Below are 20,329 nucleotides of genomic sequence, written 5' to 3' on the forward strand. Positions count from 1 at the left end.
AAAACAAGGATTCTGAATGGGAACCGTCTGTTAATTATCACTGGATTTCAATTCATGAGATGCTTTAAAGAAGCCTCGTGAAAGTAACTTTTAGCCCAGTTGTGCAACAAGATCTCCACATTGTAAAACATGATATGATCAATAAGTCATGGCGGTATGTTTTTTCCATTACTTTGACAAAAACCTATTTCATTATTTTGTAATGTTCAAAAGTTGATACGACTTGAAGAGTCAATTTGATAACACTTAAAAATAACGCAGCAACTGAACTTAAGCTTTTAAGTTGAAGTAGGTAGAAATATTATACAGTGCATGTGTTTGTCCAGCACTTTTACTCACTGTGATGCTACAAATGTCCAGGCTTGTGAATCATTATGCCAAACCCTTGACATTCTTAAATCTGCCTCACACATTCTGGGGTTTGGTACACTGGCAGAACATTTCTTCAAAGCTTTCTCTGGACTTTCATTTAATGTGTCACAGAATGGACAAATACAGCTTGAGCTGCAGGATGCACTGATTTCATAATAACAGATGGACACAATGTGCCGAAAAATAAAACCCTGAGTCAGGCACTTCCAAAGGCATAACACGTCCAGAGCAACACTTCACAGTCATGAAACAGAAACATAAACAGAGTACAGACACACATGTGCGTGCACACACACACACACACACACACACACACACACACACACACACACACACACACACACACACACACACACACACACACACACTCATAAGTGTTTAGTCTACACAGCTGTACTCCTAAGGCTAAATAAATACACTTTCAAAAGAACAAAGATATACACATCTAAGCTTGGCAACCAAGGTGACTGTATTGCAAATCTGTTTCATGTACTTCCATGTAGAATACATTTGTGTAGGTTCATAAAAATGTTTCCAAGACTTTCATGAAAGTTTACGCTTGTAGTTTATAGCAAGTCCTTTCCTGCCCTTCTGCCCCACAAATGAATCCACAAACACAGCTGCTTCATCTTATAAACTCTCTCTTTTAAAGTCAGGCTTGGATTAAAAATAAGATCCCTTTGATCGCATAATCAAAAGTGCATGTTGGTTTATGAACAGTTCCGTGCTCAAATTATTGGATTAACCCAGCACCACAAGGAAACAATCTTCTGGTACAATAAAACATTTAATATACCTGTGTAATGCTGTAAATTAGAGAGGAGAAACAGTTAAGATCATAGCATGGATATTAAGTAAATGATATTTGATAATTAAGAAGAAGGAAACCTTATCTGGCCTTTTGCTCAGGAAACATAAGCGTCACAGTTCATGTGCTAACATGCAAACAGCACTAGGAGAAAACAACAATACAACAACACCCAACCATATGATACTCTAAAACTATTTGAGGAAAGCAATTATTACACATGCATGCAGCAATCAAACTTTGAATGGCATCAAAAACTTCATTGTTAAATAATTATGTTTCCTACATTTTCCATTTTGAATTAAAATTAAACGGGGTGTCATATTTATTTAAGTATTATTTAAAATATATATTTTTAATTTGATTATCACAATAAATTCATAAAAAAAAACACCCTGACTGACAGTGTGATAGGCAACATCACTCTTCGTACTTGACATAACCTGTTCTAAAATACTTTTATTTGTAAATGTAGGAATATTATAAAAGCTAGATACACATAGCCCAAAAACGTGTTACTCAAAACTCCATACATGGTCACGAATGTCAATAAATTAACAGGTTAAATATTTACATGTAGCCTATTTTTTTATTATTATGACATCGTAAAAAAAAAAGATAAATATTAGTAGGCTTACGCTTACAAGCAGATACAAAAACAAAGTTTTACTAATTAAAAAATAAGTGGCACTATGACGTGACACTACGATGCAGTGAACGAGCACGTATGGGCGGCGCCGCGGGCTTCGTTGATCAGCGTTTGCGTCCCTGACCTGCAGTGTAGATTCAATGTAAAAAGCTCTAAACCACATATCTAATCAATTTACTGGAAGAAAACGATCAATTAGAAAGAAAACAAACCTTTCAGGAAGTCACATTAAGCGAGTACCTCAAAGCATGAGCGGAGTTCTGCAGTCAATTAGTGTTTCACGCCGAAAGCCATGACCCGCGTGCGTTTCACTGATACAAACACGCGCGCGTCTCACGCGACCGCTTCACTTTCCTCCTCTCCTGAGGTCACTCAATGAGAATAAAGCAAACGCTCTAAACCCAACCTAAAGGGGTGGTGCTCTTTACATACTCAAGTACATCGAGGGAAGTCCAGCTGTTTCACTGAAGTTGTAACTCGCATTTGAAAGTAAGTAAAAGCACTGTCTTTCAAAGTTGCATAACATGAACATTGGTAATCTCGAAAGTTGTTCTTTGTTAAAGCAAGCACTTGTTTAGTGAAAGGGGAGACTAAACCCCACCCCCTCCATTTTCTTTGTCTACCTACTCAGAGATAAAGTTACCTGATGGAATGTTTAGAGGAGAAGAAACACTATAAATAATCTATTGTATCAGAAATGTTTATCAAAGCACATTCTGCACTTTCTCCAAGATATTTTCCATTCCCTCTGCAGGATTTGCCTGTTGAGTAATAATTTGTGCAACTCTTGACTGAAACAGAAATCAATTGTTCCTCTTTCACAAGATTGAACATAATCTTGATTAATTTTCTGACCTCTCCACATCATCATGGGGATGTCAGCACAAAACTCCCAGCCGTCATCAATCATAATGGTGTAGACAATGAGAAATCTGATTTCAGTCTGGCTCAAGTCAATTGCACAAAATGTATGATGTAAAATATAGTTTTTATTTATAGTTTCCAAACTTTTTAATGACAAGAACCCCAAAATGACGAGGAACCCCCTTTCTAAAATATAGATGCATCTATATATTTTCATGTACTGCATAAAGACATATTTATACTGTAAGATAATATATTGTTTCTGAAAATAAATTATTGTAATTATCTACATAATCTCATGGCAATTTGTTATTATTTTACATTTTGGTGAATTGGTGGCTATAGTTCGTATGAATTCAGATTATATAATTTGTACATTTATGTAGGCTACTATCTTCTTATGCCCTATGTTTAGGGGTAGGGTTAGTGGACCTTTATGCTTAATATTTTCCTAATAATCACACGTTTTTATATGATTCACATCGTACAAATTCATATGAAATCACCTTATAACAGTTACATTTTCCCAGTAAATCAGAAATCAAATTATTATTAGAATACAAGAGAAATATTTAAAACATTGTAATTTGTATAGAACTTTTTACAATTCATATTGTTATTAGAAAATAAGCCAGTGCGCAAGCTAAAGAAGATAGTGATGAAGAAAAACTTTCTAGAAAGATACAAGACAAATAAAAACTGTTCTCAAGCATATGATTGATTATGAGCATTTTGACGTAAACAACCTTTTTTCTACAATATATATATATATATATATATATATATATATATATATATATATATATATATATATATATATAACAAAAAAAAACATCCACTCAGAAGTCTGTTTTTAATAATAGGGTTTCTGCTATTTACATACCAGACACCTTAGTCAGGATTAGATAACTACCCAACAGACTCACATAGTCTGGAACCATCTAATAATAGATTGAGTCTGACACCAATCAAAGAATTTGCCAATCAAATGAAGTTTTGCAATTGCCCGGGGGGACGTGACTCCACTTGTTGCGTCACAGTGAGTGGTGGAGGTGGAATAGACCTCTAACTGAGCTCTGCTGATTATTACCAGTCCAATAGCTTCTGTGCTCAAAGCATTTAGAGTTACGGGAGGTTAGCCTCAAATATATGCTATTTTTTTTCTCATTGACAGCAGAGCATCCTTTTAACTAGCATGTGGCTGCTTGTTGCAATGCAGATGTATAATATGAGTTCCTTCACAACTGGGTCTCTCTTCTAAAAACATTCAAAAACGAAAAGAAATTTGTTTTAATTTGCATCACAGTCGTGCCTGTTGACATTCCCTCCAACGGAAACAAAGACAGAAGTTGAGGACCCATCTCGCAATGCTGTCAATATTTGTATTTCGGGACTGAAGAGTGTCAGAATAAGTCTGGTAAATGTTTATCTGACTCGCTCTCACTGAGATGTGAAAGAAAATGAGCATGGAGAATGATGGATCATTTGTTGAGGAACTCGATGAGGCTGAAGAATGCAGGAATTATGGGAAAATACAACCTTGGGTTGAAAAGCTGAGCTCGGGAGCTTACTTTAACGCTCCTGGAAGCTCTGAGTCACAGTGTCGCATTAAGAAAAGATCCAAAACCACACCAATTAAACTCTGATTGACGACCAAAACCAAAACCCTGCTGGATAGACACATCATGCATTACTACTATAACACACTTCATACCCAGGTCATAAACCTCTTCCCCTTTTCATTTACTCAGACACTGTGTTTACCAAAGCAAACAAACAAAAACATGCATGCAATGCATGATGGTTCTTTGTTGTGAATGCATTTTGCACTTTTTCAAGTGCTGCAGTCATAATTCTGTTGTGGTTACCTTGCGTGAGTTGTGTGGGTCTGGTAACAGGGACTCCATCGAGCGAACACAGGTGTCCGCATGGGTCAAGAGTGACAAACCCTCCTCTGTTCTCAATCCTGCAGTGTTCTGCTTCAATGCCGGGACCCTCAATAGTGATGTCCTGAGGTACAGGGGCATCGTCACGGCCTATGCGTGTCACTCCTGTAATAAAAATAAACTAAATATCGGCGCGACTGAACACAATACGCATGACGTCACCGTTTTCATAAATTTGTGTTTTTGTGGTTTAAACGGCAACAATAACGGTATCGGTTTCAAACACTTGCCGTTTGAATCAAAGGTTTGTGTTTTCAGGCCCCCAAAACAATGTTGTTGTGGAAATGAATGGCCAAAATTCAAAAAGTTTTCAGTGCTTAGTTGTAAACGGCCCCTTACTCATAAAATTTTGTCTCTGTCACCTCAATATATTAAACAGCAACCAATAATATTTTTGTAAAATATCAGATTTTTTTTAATACAATAAAATTACAATAAAACTGCTGTAAATATGTATTTTTAATTACATTGTCAAATGAAAAAAAACAGTCAATAAACAGATTCAGACCTAATCTCAATCCATATGTGACCCTGGATCACAAAACCAGTCACAAGTAGCACGGGTATATTTGTGGCAATAGCCAACAATACATTGCATGGGTCAAAATTATAGATTTTTCTTTTATGACAAAAATCATTAGGATATTAAGTAAAGATCATGTTCCATGAAGATATTTAGTAAATTTCCTACTGTAAATATATTAAACATTTATTTTTGTGAGTGAATGCAGCACAATCGCAAACATAAATGGACAACTTTAAAGGTGATTTTCTCAATGTTTCGTTTTTTTTTTTGTTTTTTTTTGCACCCTCAGATTTTCAATAGTTGTATCTCGGCCAAATATTGTCCTATCCTAACAATACATCAATGGAAAGCGTATTTATTCAGCTTTTAGATGATGTATAAATCATGGGACTGGTTTTGTAGTCCAGGCAGGGTCACATATTACATGCATATTACGGGAGTCCCTAAGGGGACATTATGATGGAAATACATGGGAAGAATTTGTCACTCACAAATCTTTTGCATTCCCCCGAGAAACTTTCCAAAAGTTTTGCAAGAGAACACAAAAGTTTTGTTAGGAAATGCTAAAGGTTCACAAGCTAACGCAAAAGGATTGAAATATTATTTTTATACATATACAGGATACTCTTGTTCCAGCTCAAAAATTGTAAGTAACTAATGCCACCTCACAAAATGATATCTGACTACAATGCATACTGATGAAATCTTCTGCACTGTCGCCAGTTTAGTTTTTTCAAAGTAATTTCAAATACTAATGTAAATTGTTTTTTGTCGCATTTGCACCATTTTTGTGTGGAGTCATGTTGCTGGCACGGAGATGTACTTTTACAATGAATGGAGTGTGTGTTTTTGTTTTACATTTCCACTCTTCTCTGACCTCTGCTGGCTCACACACTCAACCAGTGACGCAAATCGCCCCCATACAGTTTTATTTCAACACCTCACAGTCTATTACTAACAGATATGTTCAAATATTTGCTCTTTTTAAAATCTAAACATAATTAGACTGCCTTAAAATAACAGCACTATAGCAGTCCTGTAATACTTGTGATTTTATACTCAGTCACATGGGAGGAAGTCAGCCTGACTCCTTCTCCTGTCTCTATTCTGATAGGTTGCACACTTCATTTCCTGAGCCATTCTGAAACTGCATTCCAGAGTTTACCATGGTGACCATGATAAGAGGGGCGAGGACTGAGCGGGAGCTTTATGTTTGCAGATGTTGTCATTAAGACAAGCTTGACACCTGTGTGTAATCAGAGACGGCTGGACCTGTCTTCCTGCCTCCTTACATTTCTTTAAGGTAAAGATTAAATAAGACATATTGGGTTCCTGCTTTGGAAATATTTGCATCAGAAAATCCCCATCATTCCACCCTCTTCCGATAACCTAAGTGCACTAACTAACAAAAGCCGCATCCACTGTTTCATGAAGGCATATATAGACAGTGGGTCTTATTTACAGATCTATTCTTTGCAGGCCATTGTTCATGGTTATTTGGGGTTGTGTGTGTGAGAGAGGGAGATTGAGAGATAGTTAAAATCAAACTGAAAAAAAACACATACCCTCCTTTAGAGGTAGCAGAGTAATGGCCACACTTAGCCTTCCGCTTCCCAGGCTGACTAGGTGAGGGGTCGCTGTTTGTACCTTCAGTCCTTTTCCTGTGTCAATCAGGTCCAGTGGTGGACTCTAAAACAGATCATTAGAGCATTAACAGTTCTGACCTCAAAGAAAAGCTGAACAATTGGTCCACTAACCTTAGAAGAACCAAGGCTCTGATCTGACTCCGGTTCGAGGACACTCGCTGGGCAGTTTGACTGTGTGTCCTGTACCACACAAGGAGAACAAAGGGATGATATGTTTTAAACATGCACATACTTTAAATGTAATCGTTAAAGGCTTTACAGACTTAAAGAGATAGTTCACGAAAAAATGAAAATCTATAAAAAAGTCTTTAAATGTTCGCCGGTTCCCGCCTCCTCCTTCCCACAACAACATACTGTGTTACAGACGATAATCAAACAGTTGACGGTAGCCACTGACTTCCATAGTATAGGAAAAAAATATGGAAGTCAATGGGTGCCTTCAACTGTCTGATTACCAACATTCTTTAAAATATATTTTATGTTAAACAGAAGAAAGAAATTCATACAGGTTTGGTACAACATGTTGGTGAGTAAATTATGACAAAATTTTCGTTTTTGGGTGAACTATCCCTTTAAATCCCACCTCAGAGACTTTATTTGTTTTTAAGTGAAACACAAATACAAGTTTAGCTGCATGGTCATACTACTCTTTTTCCATACAATAAAAGTAAATGCAGACACTGTCAAGCTACAAAAAATGCATAAAGGGTTTATATTCCTTCTGTATACACTACCATTCAAAAGTCTCTTATGCGAATTGATAAAAAATACAGTAAAAAAAAGTTGTAAAAATATTATAATAATTTAAAATAACGGTTTTCTATTTGATGCTAAAGAAACCTGAATATGATTTTAAAGATCTGGTAGAAGGGAAAGATTTTTTCTGTGAATAAGGGACATCAGTTTAGCTCAAAAGTGCCTCAAAAAACCTTTAACTTTATATGGAGAAGAGCAACATGAACATTCTTTAAAAAATTGTTTGCGTTCCTTGGAAGGAAGAATAATATAAAGGTTTGGAAAAGCACGATGGTGAGGAAATAATGACAAAATTATAATTTTACTTGTCTATGATGTTTAGAGAATTATATAATACTGCAATATGGTGGTTTAGATCATGTGAAGTTTACATTAGCAAACAATTGCAGCTCTAGTTTAAACACCATTGAGTGTATCCAGGTAAGGAAAAAGCTATTATGTTTAATGGCAGTCCAGTAACAAGATAGATACCACATAGACACTCACAAACAGTCCCTGAGGGCCATAAACATCAGAGTGAACATACTTACACTCTTTAATCCAGACACCACACGTAACATAGGTTGGAATGTGTGTGAAAACAATTCCAAAAGGGCAAAAAAGAGAGTGGGAGGAAAAGGCAGGAATTTTCCATGTCTACTATTTCCCATGAGTCATTGGGAGTGTTTGGCATTCCATGCCACTGGATATGTAGTGAGAAATGGCCCTTGCCTTGGTGCTGACAGTTGCAGTTACCATAGAGAGGAGGGGCCACATACAGTACACTGCAGCTAACCCAACTCACCCAAACAGACACATAAACATGTATACAGATTAGTGTTGCACGATGTATCGATACTTCAAAAGTATCGCGATACTCGGAAATTAAAAACGTCACGATACCTAAATTTATCAGTATCGATACTTAAAAAAAAAAAAGCCTCCCTATGGACGTCTGTGTTTTTTTCCTGACGCACGCAGCAAAGAACCTGCTGCTGTCAGTGTCATGTGACAAAACACTACAGAGATGGCTGCATGTGCGAGCATAATCGTTTATATACTGTCTATGAGCACAAGTGGTCCACGACTCGTAGAAAAAGATGACGCGAGGAGGAGTGACATATGGAAGTAAGTTGCCTACCTTGCTCTGTTGCACGGTGCACCGATACTTCAAAAGAAAACCGGAAATGAAATACGTCACGATTCCTTAATTTATTAGTAGGCTATCGCTTCTAAGAATGACCGCGTTCCAGATTTGTAAAGGCCTGACACACACTGGCTGCGTGTCGTGTCCGTTTTTATTTCGGCTCCCATGATGTTAACTGCCTGTGTGACACACGCGTCTGGGTGCAGCTCGAGACGCGCGGAAAACGCGTGCATTCTAGAAATCTATTTTTCACGCGACACGCACACGTGTTGGAAGCGTTTCCAGGCAAAATAGAAAAGGAAAAGATGTTTCTATGTCATTTTGACACGAATACATATTAATCAATGACATTTTGATGTTTGAAAGATTTGACAAATACAATATAAAATGTAATTTAAAACATATGATCGATTTTCAAATATTGCACCTCTCAATACTGAACGAATTATTCTGTAGCCTATTTTGCAGTCAACACTGCCGACGTTGTCTTTGCTGCTATATATATTTATGTTTAACATGAAGTATAGGCCTTCCACAACTCTCTCCCCACGTCAAATATATCACCAATAAGGCTTATCATACCAATATTAAACATTGTTTAATCGCTGTTCATATTTTTATTCAAAGTTCAGAATCAAGATAAAGCTCTTGTGTTTCTTATGATAAATGAGATAATGCTGCTAAATGTATATATTTTTTTACCTTGAATGTCATTGATCTAATTAATTTTTTATATTTTGATATTTCATATTTTGTTCAAATGTTTAATATATCTGCTGTTCATATGTTCATTAATTAGTGTGTTATATGATTAAATGTTGTCCCGGTTTTAAAATAAAGCACAGCAATGATATTTGAGAGTGTTTCTCCCTTTTCAGGAAAAGTATCGAAATCGCAATACTTGACTTGGTATCGGTATCGAAACAATAATTTTGGTATCGTGACAACACTAATACAGATGCCCCAAAATATATATGGACACTTAATGTAATAATTTCAATGCAGTAAAAACAAAATATCAAACCAAGTGGTTGCAGTGCCATGCTAGACTGCAGAACTAACCTCAGTTAACTAACGTCAGAGGCGCCCGCGCCATTGAATGTGCAGTTGCTGCAGCACAGCCTATGAGCAAGCCAGACGCTCAATGTGCTAGCTGTGCAGCTGCAAATGCGTTTTACATAAAAGCTTCAGTAAATCGAGGAAAAGGAGTTTCCCCACTGCGTATAGCTACGCAATACTCGTTCCCATCTCAGGGAACTGAGGTTTCGCTAGTAACCAAGTAGTTTTCTGAGCCATTTTTGCAAATTGGTTACATTATGATTTTTGTACGAAATTAGTTTCCTTCATGTTTCAAAATTTAAACCCTAGAAACATATTTTTGTGAAATTGTTTGCTTCAAAAGATTGTTTGTGCTCATTTTTTTAAATAAAAATATATTTTGATGTATTTTGCAATACTTTTTACGAGTTTCTTAAGTGTCCACATATATATTTTTTGGTTTCTCCAGACCTGAAAACAGCCATTCTTATACCATACTTTAATGTGTTATTCCTACTCAGCCTGAGAGGAGTATTGGACCATTATCGCCTCACGCTGTTCCCGTTTCCTCAGATACAAAACTTACTTCCTGAATGAGGTCACTGCTGTTCAAACACCCTAATTTCCAATCCACACACCAGGGTCCAATCAGATTGCACCTATAACCATGCTTCTATACTATTTCTGTTTATTATATTAGCAGTAGGCAGAATCTGTAAGATTTACGATGCTTTTTTATGAAGTGCTCATAAAAATTCATTTTTTTTTTAATTTAGCACACTTATAAAGCTTTTTTTTTATAAAACAGACATTTACATTTGCCTCAATAAAATATTTAACAAACAAACATGCAAGGAATTTGTAAAACTTTTTAAGCCTGCATATAGGTGCACTATACTGTTCAAAGTTAGTGGTCGGTACGATTTTTATTGTTTTTGAAAGAAGTCTCTTATGCTTAACTACCTGCATTTATTGATCAAAAATACAGTAAAAATGGTAATCTTGTGAAATATAAAAATTTCTGTCTCAGTATATTTCAAAATGTTGTAACTTTCTAGTGTTATATCATCTTCAGTGTCACATGATCCTTCAGAAATCATTATAATATGCTGATTTGGTGCTCAAGAAACATTTCAGTGTTGAAAACACACGTGCTTCTTAATGTTTTTGTGGAAACCATGATATTTTTTTCAGGATTCTGTGATGAATAGAAAGTTCAACAGTTTATTTAAAATACTGTAGAAGTTTTTAATGATTCCTTGCTGAATAAAAGTATTAATTTCTTTCACATTATGAACGGTAGTGTATAGGTTATTTATACTATAAAGTAAACAGAAATTAAACATTACCGCATTCACTGCATTCAAACTAAGGTTAATTGTCTCTGAAAAAGGTCAAATTTATGTTACTTAAGTCCTTAAAGAACTTTTAGACCCTAAGTTCACGTTTGGCCACATCCCAAGAGGACACTTGACAATAACATGACCCACTTTATAGCTTAACAACAAGTGCACATGAACCATAATCCCCTTCCTCAACTTTCTTTGCCCTCTTTCCAGACGGGTAGACAGGCATGCTCCTGCAGGAATGTCCCAGATGTTTTGCTTTTGAGAACTACTTGGGTATGTCACCCCAGGTTGAAAATACCAGCTACATTCTTCTCTAGCACCTCTCCGTCCAATCAGCTCTTAGGATTATAGATGTGGGCAACTGTGGGGCGATAAGAGCAGGGTTGCTGTTTACACACAGGCGGATCTTTGTTAGGTGACCCTGACTATGGCTTTAATCGTCAAGACCTCTTGATGCAGGTAAAAGCTGCAATGTTCAGGCATGTTCAGACATCCACAGCAAACAAAGAAGCCAGGTCTTTCATGAAGACTGCGGTGGGTTAATAACATGCAGGAAAGAAATCAAATGGGGGAAGGAAAAGGGGGAGAGTGTTAATTTGAAAACAACATTTGTTTTATGAGCCACTGAGACAGGATGAAAGATAAGACCGTGGAGAGAGAGACAGAAGTGTTACGAGAACATTGAGACGTCAGATCTATGATGAAGAAACAGAAGGAGCAGACAAGGCCAAAATCTTCCACAAAGGGCTTTTTGAGTCCTTTTGCTTTACGCAAGGCATGATGTGGGAGGACATTCCTGACAACTATCAGCTCAGCTGTAACGCACATGGGACGATCAAAGAAGGATCACACATTTCATAGTCTCGCCTAGAGCTGCAGGACGGGTGGTGACAGCCACACACAAGTTTAGCATTTCGGCGGACGGGTGGGAGATTTAAAAAGGGAAACGGTCTGTCAACCTCCCCCTGTTTTCATTCCTTTCCCTCATCAGATCTGTCAAGAACTCTGGCAGAGACATGGTTGCTTTCCAGGTCATTTCCAAATGCATTTGAGGTAGGCTGATCTCGGTTGTGATGGCCGGGTTCATCTTTTTGCCCTACATATAGGGGGCTATGTTCAGAATGGAATACTAACTATTTACTGTTTACCGCCACTCTTAAAAGTTCTTTGTTGACACTGATGGATCCTTTCCATTGCAAGGTTCTTAGATTCCCAAATTGTTCTTCACCCTATGAAAAAATGCTTCCTTTAAGAGTTATTTACTGAAATGCTCTTTGGGCAACCCGAAATGATTCTTCTATGGCACCGCTATTCAAAATTACAAATGTTAGGCATTATAGCACATTATAAAACAGATCCTTGATTCTGATTGGTTGGGCTGCGTTCGCCATTGTAAATGACTCTCCAAACCTGGCTGTGACCTCATTAAAATAAGTATTTTTATTGACTAACCCTTTTTTAAAAGCAATAAGCCTTGTGAAACCAGGAATTTAGAACAGCTTAGGGGGTTTTAGGCACTCCTCTCCGTGTCGTGTCTAACAACTCCCCTTAGCTGTTCTAAATTTACTGTAAACCACGGCTTGGGTCTTATTGCTATGATACAAGCTTCAAACATATGCATGTTACATTATCACATGACCTCATCACATGTTGTCAGGGTCCAGTTATTATCTTGGAAATATAATGTCTTAATCTTTGGCAGTCCAATAAAAAAAGAAACTCAAATAAGAGATGTTAATAGATTGTGAATGCAGGCTTTGTGCTGGCTCTGAATTTATAGTGTCATATTAAAGAGAAGCCATGACATTCTTACCTTTTATCAGGGGTCATTATCTTTTGATTAAAGTTACACACTCGCATCTTTAACAATATCAGCATATAAAGCCCATCTGATCTCTCAAAGGTGACAAAGCTGCGCTGCTTATTTAGTCCAGTCTGTCACATGTGACAATGATCTCATTGTGCCTGGACCTCAGTTTAATATGGGATTCCCTTCATGGCATGCAGCTCATTAACCAAGGGTTGAAGCAGCCCCCTTGCTTCCCCTGGACACACTCAATGATGTGAGATCTTTTAGGTAGACAAACCACTCTCTGTTCTGAGTTTCCTCCCCTTCTACAGTCTTTCACTGACTATCAGGCCACTGAAAATCATTATGTTGCATAAGAAGGGTGATATTAATGCTGTTATGTTTAAAAATAACAATAGTTATCTATAAAGACTGTAATTATGGAAGCAATTTGGAACAGTTTGTTGCGAAACAGGGCAAATGTGACTCGCAGATATTTTGCTTTTTAATAAACGACTTGAGGAACTGAATAATAATTCGCCTGCACCATTATAATGCAAGATTTTTACAATTGTCTGAAACAACATATTAAGACCTTTTCAGTCATTAGTCCCAAAGTTAGCAAATGAAAGAGTGTGGAATGTTGTTACAGCTGCATCTGTCTGCAGGGATAAGAACCGTAAGGAAATCCACATTAGGCTGCAAAACCTTATGTAATATTATTTTAACAGTATTCCTCTCAAGCAAAAATTTCTTTGAAGAAGCCATACCATCGTATAGAGCTTTTTACACGTAAAGCCACTTTGATAGGTCAGTTTACAAATTGAAGCTAACTCTTTGTTTCAATAATATGTATTCCTTAATATTTTGTATTTTGAGGTGATTTCTTGGTACTAGATTACTAAATGATGCACCATTGTCCATTTAGCCTTTTTTAATCATGTCCAAATTTTTCTGTTCATACAGCAGTTAAACCACCAAGTTTCGTACCATTCAGACGAAGTAAAAAATGTAAAAATTTGAAACTTTTAAACTGATTTTTTTTTTTAAATGTCATTTTAGGGTTAAAAAAATAAAGGTTCTTTACAGGCATCTGTGGTTTCATAAAGAACCTGTTGCATCCATGAGACATTTTCCCTGTACAAAAGGCTCTTTTGATTATTAAAACTCTCTTCACAGTAGAAATGATAGTTTAACAATTGGCATTGTGCGAAAAACTTGCTTTGGAACCAATATGGTCCATGATTCACCTGACTCTGAGGTGTTTTTGAATGCAAGCAGATCTCATGCAGATGTTTTTCTCTTGTCACAACTGATTGACAGAATTATCAATCAACACATGCAATTACGGTCTTTGTAACCACACTCAACAAAGATTTCACACCTCTCCGCCAGTGAGAGCTCTGTAAGTCAGCCGGATCACAGGTTAACACACCTGAGCCAATTGTAAAAGTGTTGAGTGACGGGTCCAATGTTTTCACAACCATAGCATCTGGTTCACTAATAGCATCTGCATCCCTCTCGTCTGTCTGCATGTTTAAATCTTTTCTCGCAGTGACTCACAAAATAATTGCTGCTCTTATGCATGTAACTCATGACAATTGTGTGCTGAGTGTCATAGACAGTGTTTTTACAACCGTAACATCTGGTTTGAGGATTCTAACGCTATTGTTTTTGCACAGTGCATGGGTCATTTAAGTCACCAAACAAAACAATGCACAAAAGCAACAATAAAAACAACTATAAACCTTCAGCTGTTTGTTCAGTTTAATTTGATTGATTCTTTTTTTTTTTTTCTTTTTTTGTCAGACAGTGAAATCCCACCTCTTTTTAAAAGTTCTTTTACCTGTTTTCTTTCAGGTTGGTTTAAAGAGGGCTATCATTGTCTCTGGTGTTTGATGTTTATATGATGCCAATCTCTCAGTTCAGAGTCATGATTCAGTGCCCATGATGAATTCAACAGACAAAACACATGCCAAATTGTGCCAAGGCTCAAGTAGAAAAAGTTAAATAGAGACTGCAGCCAAAATAAACATTATCAGTCATATTTAGTAGTTTCTTTAACCATTATGCATCACCAAACAGGTACTGAGTGATTCAGTTAGGGACACCTAAAAAAGAAAATAATATTTCTCATTTGATGTATACTTATTTATAGAGAAGACTGAGTCACAGTACTGCTGTCATTACCATCACACCATGCAATTTTTCAGACAAAGTTTTTTTAAAAGGTTTATGGTGGAAATGGAAGTGATAAAATAGATCATAAGTGAACACATCTGCCAGGACAGCAGAGAGAATTTTTTTTTTCTTGCATTCATGAAATGAAAATACACTGTAAAATGGTAACTTGAGCTGTTTTTACTTGATTTAACGCAAAAATAATTTTGTTGGTATTAATTATTTTATTTAGGTTGATTCAGCAATATTATATATTTTTGACTTTAATATTATTTCTATTATTGGATAGTTTTTGTCATTACCGAACCAGTCAGATAATTTCATTAGACGTCACTGTAATAACAACAATCCATCACACATGTATGATATGTATAGACTTAAGTTTAATCTTCCAATATTATAGGTAAATGTCCCTAAGTAAAGAATCACCATGTTCATTATAGACAGAGACAGTGTGCGCTTATTTTGAGTAAACAGACTTTTACTTCAAGGTTTATTTGTGTAAATGATAAAAAGTCTCACCATTGCCGAAACGATGTCTGTCATCTTGAATGGCAACTCCAAAGACACTTACTGAAGGCGCGCAGCGCTCTTCGCCAAATATCCTGCGCGCTTCCAAATGACAGAAAGAAAAGCCTATTCAATATTTCCTCTTCTTTGAAAACTCCAACTCTCTGCCTACGGTTGATGATAAAAATGAAAACAAGTGAAACAATCAGACCAAAATAATTAATTTCCAAAGGAATTAAACAAGTCTTGAGGCTCTTTGGTGACTGAAAGGCGCTGTCCTGTCGCTCTTGGCCAGCGGCGACTCCGCTGTGCTGTGGAATGCGCAACAGCTGGAACTGAGCCGTTCGCTGATGTGCGCGTGCGCATTGGAGCCCCCGGCGCGTGCAGTTTGTTGACACAAGGGATAAAACATACATCTGTCATTTAAAAAAGCAGCAGTTTGAAATTAATCAGAAATTATTGAAGAATGTTATTAACACAAATGTATATGATTCCATGTTTTCTGTTTAATGTATTAATACGTTGTCGTTAACACTCACTACGAACCCCAAACCCACCAGCCCTCTGACCATTATTCAGTAGGCTACTACTACACACACACACACACGAATATGTGGTTTACTTTTTTACATTGCTTTAACTCATTATTTTTCATTAATATTATGAAATATTACAATTTAAAATAATGTTTCTCTTTTTTAATATATTTTAAAATGTAATTTATTTTTGTGATGCAAAGCTGAATTTTCATCAGCAAGTACTCCAGTCTTTGGTGTCTTATGATCCTTCAGAAATCATTCTAATATGATTATTTGATACTCAGTTATTATCAATGATGGAAACAGTTGTGCTGTTTAATATATTTTTTTTGGAATACTTTTTTCAGGATTCATTGAGTAAAACGTTAACAGCATTTATTCATAAAAACAGCATTTATTCAAAATACAATTTAACACATCCTTGTTGAATTAAAGTACTAATTTCTTTAAAAAAAAAATAGTTATTGTTCCCAAACTTTTGAACAGTAGTGTATATTGTTACAAAAGATTTCTATTCTAAATAAATACAGTTCTTTTTAACTTTTTATTCATCAAATAATCCTGAAAAAAGTATCTCAGGTTATAAAAAAAATATTAAGCAGCACAACTGTTTCCAACATTGATCATAAATCAGCATATTAGAATGATTTCTGAAGGATCATAAGACACCAAAGACTGGAGTACTTGCTGATGAAAATTCAGCTTTGCATCACAAAAATAAATTATATTTTAAAGTATATTAAAAAAGAGAACCATTATTTTAAATTGTAATAATATTTCATAATATTACTGTTTTTTTTTTTTTAACTGCAGGCTTGATGAGCATAAGAGACTTCTTTCAAAAACATTAAAAATAGTAATGTTTCCAAACTTTTGACTGGTACTGTATATATATATATATATATATATATATATATATATATATATATATATAACATGTACTTAAATGTTTAAGTATATATATTTCACTCAAACAATATAACATTGAATTAAACCACACTGTTAAAGTATATGCTTTATTTAGAAATATCTAAATATTATCTCATATCGAAATATCTAAATATAATAGATATTGAGTGAGACACTGTACATATCAGAAATTGTACCATGTGAATGCAGAGACCTCAATACTTGGTAGACATAACACAATGACGGTAACATTTGATGGATCGTTTTTGTGTTTGAATGTGTCATTTTGAGTAGAAAATGAACTCCAAATGTCACAAAATGTCAAGTTACTAATCCTAACATCAAAAGCAATAATAAAACAGTGTAAATACAACTGGAAAATCAGTGATTAATTAATCATTAATTATTCAAGGTCCATTGCATTATGGGAACACCAGTACCAGAAAAATTTAGTCATTTTACTTAATTTTATAACGTTGATATTTACACTTGCATTTCTACATGCTTGAATTGAGTACTAATATAGAATTTACTTCGTTTTTTTATTCTTGCCTGAACTAACTTTTCATGTAAATTACATTGTTTTTTTTCTGTAGTATTTACTTGACCACAAAATCATTTTTATCAGTGCATCACAGACAACTTTTCTGCATTTAAAAAAAAACAAAACACTTTCTATGTTATATCAGGAAGTGTCCTGCATGTTTGCGTGGTAATACCCAAGTCATTATACACACGTCCTCATAAACCATATTTCGTGTAGTGAAAATACATTACAGCTGTCAACTCAAAATATCCACTGAGTATGTTAACTCTAATTAACATACAGAGTCTACAATGTGTGTCATACATTCTCACCCACCGTCGTTCACACCCTACATCCAATTTGTGATTAGCGGTCACGTGTGGCTGAATTCTTTGGTAAACCGGATGCTCCAGCGCGCACTCATCCACGCTTTTCTTATCTCAGAAATGAGACCCTTTTACTAAATAAATAAGCAAGCTCTCCACATGAAGGTTGTCTGCAATGGTAGAGTAATAAGTGCTTGGAATCACCTGCTCTATGCATGTATATTTTCCTAAAACTCCATCAAACAATCTATCATTACTCTTTACAGTCCCCGAATGAGCTGGACAAACAGAGGGAACGGAGAACTGGATGACCTTTGGTCAGTTCACAGATGGCCAGTGTTGCCCATATAGCCTCCCTTCACCATGGAGCCCAGGAGAACCCTCAAACAAAAAGGCAGAAGCTACGAGCGTTAAGTGAGTTAGAGAAAACATTGCAGCATGTTGTCCACCGTAGCAGTCGTTACCCACAAGGCCACAGTGGCGTGTAATTACACTGTAGTTAGTGTCCCTTTACTTAAGTTACTGCATTGCTGCTGACATGAAAAAAACAACCCCTGACATTCTTTCATGATCTGGAATGAAATAAAGAGGGAGTGAAGAAAGGGAGAGCCCAGAGTGTGAAACAAAGGATGGAGAGAAAGAATTTTGTTTGTCAAGGTCTTAAAAAGACCACTGGTGCACACTTTCATGGAAAGAACAAAGAATCTCATAGTTTGAAAATGTAGTTTGGCCAGGTCACCATTGTCTTGAGCTTCTCAAATATTTGGCATAAGGTTTTTTAAGGCTTGGAATTACACAACAAATCATTGATATAGAAGAGTCCAAAAGTCTGACCACTAAAATTCACTTATTCAAAATCTAAATTTTGGAAATTCTTACAAATGAAGCTTCCAAAAGGGCACCATGATGCCATAGAAGAACCATTTTTGGTTCCTCAAAGATCCTTTTAGTGAACAGTTCTTAAAAGAACCATTTTTCTTAATTTGAAGACCACTTTAATAATCTAAAGAACCGTTTCCCACTGTATGAACCTTTTGTGGAATGGAACGTTTCCATGGATGTTAAAGGTTCTTCATGGAACCATAGATAAAGAACTTTTGTTTTCAAGGGTGTATGATGTAAAATAAATAAGAAATATGGAGTATTCTGCACTATTTCTAGGAAATTGAAATTGAGCATGTGACTTCTTTGTACAGACAGTCAGATGTTCTTGCTTCATCTAAGCTCAAAATGCTCTGGGACATCTCAAATCATCCTGGAGAACATGATCATCAGATGTTACGCAAACTTATGTGTTATTTCAGTTCAGAGACATCGAGTGGAACTCTAATGATTATTACGCTGATAATATAATTTGTGATGAAATTACAAAGAAGTAAATGCATAAGTATTTGCACTTGTTGATGTTTATGTCTTCTGATTCAAAACTGGACTGCATTTTATGAATATCCAAACTGAAAAACTCAAGGGGAAACATTCCCTTTGCGATAACGGCGGCGAACAAAAACTGATTTTAAAGCCAAAGAGAACGAGAGCAGCTGCGCTGATTAGATCTGTCTCCGCTTTCTTTCTCTCTTCCTAAATACCTCCATGCTTTGAGCACATAATTGTTCCTTCATTGGATTCAAATGCTCTGTGTGGACTCGTTCACATGGTCCTGATCATTATCTGATGTCCTTCCCATCCCAGAGTCCACTGGAATGTGGACATGGTCACAGGGAAGCGCAAGTGTGGTTCCTCTTGTGCTCTGCAGGGCCCTTTATGTGGAGCCGGTCACACCATTTCTGTGAATTCTGATAGGAACCGTTTTTTTAAATACTGAAGAGCAAAAAAATAAAGTGAGATTAACTAAAGATGATTACACCTAATTCTCATAAAGAAGAAAAAAGATTTTCAGCATTTCATTTAAAGGGCTAATTGGATCAATCTCACAAAGCCCGTCATGCTTATTTCACACTAAAATCAAAAATATATTTCTATATTTATAATGTCACAATGGGAAAACATTTTTTTTTTAAATTATAAATGTTATTTACTTTTAAATAAATGTTATTTACCCCCACCCCATAACTTTAATGAGAAATTAAATTATAAATGATTATCCATCATGTCAGTATTTATTATAGTGCCAAATTTCAGCGAAAAATCAAGGCAAATTATAAATTACATTTTTGTACCAATAAGAAGTTACAGAATCTATTTATTGGTAAAAATGCCATTTTCCCCACAACTTTAATGAGAAAAAAACAATGATATATTAAAATTATTATCCATCATGGCAGTATTTGTTATAGTGACACATTTCTGAGCATATCGAGGCAATTATATATATCTAAAAAAAGATTGTACCAACAATAATTTATTGGTTAATAAAAAACACCAACTTTAATGAGAAAAAACAATTATGTATTAATTAAAGGGGTCATATAATGCCATTTTTGTACAAGCTAATATGATTCTTTAGGGTCT

General features: G+C 35.7%; 1 protein-coding gene across 4 annotated transcripts in view; it reads right to left on the reverse strand.

The window, feature by feature from the left end:
- phldb2b (pleckstrin homology-like domain, family B, member 2b) overlaps positions 1-15,880 on the reverse strand; it is a 56,601-nt gene extending 40,721 nt beyond the window's left edge. Inside the window, exons 1-4 of one of the 4 annotated variants that reach the window (XM_081352648.1) lie at positions 15,573-15,880; positions 6,923-6,991; positions 6,731-6,854; positions 4,562-4,744 (exon numbers count right to left, since the gene is read on the reverse strand). In XM_081352648.1, the coding sequence (XP_081208774.1) occupies positions 4,562-4,744; positions 6,731-6,854; positions 6,923-6,991; positions 15,573-15,596 (400 nt within the window). In that variant the 5' untranslated portion in view covers positions 15,597-15,880. Of the gene's footprint in view, positions 1-2,041; positions 2,438-4,561; positions 4,745-6,730; positions 6,855-6,922; positions 6,992-15,572 lie in introns of those variants that run through there. The other 3 variants (XM_081352647.1, XM_081352649.1, XM_081352650.1) reach the window with 3 other exon arrangements.
- Between the last annotated feature and the right edge of the window lie 4,449 nt (positions 15,881-20,329).

The sequence above is a fragment of the Scardinius erythrophthalmus genome (genome assembly GCF_964197995.2).
Source record: "Scardinius erythrophthalmus genome assembly, chromosome: 22".
NCBI classification, from domain to species: Eukaryota; Metazoa; Chordata; class Actinopteri; order Cypriniformes; family Leuciscidae; genus Scardinius; species Scardinius erythrophthalmus.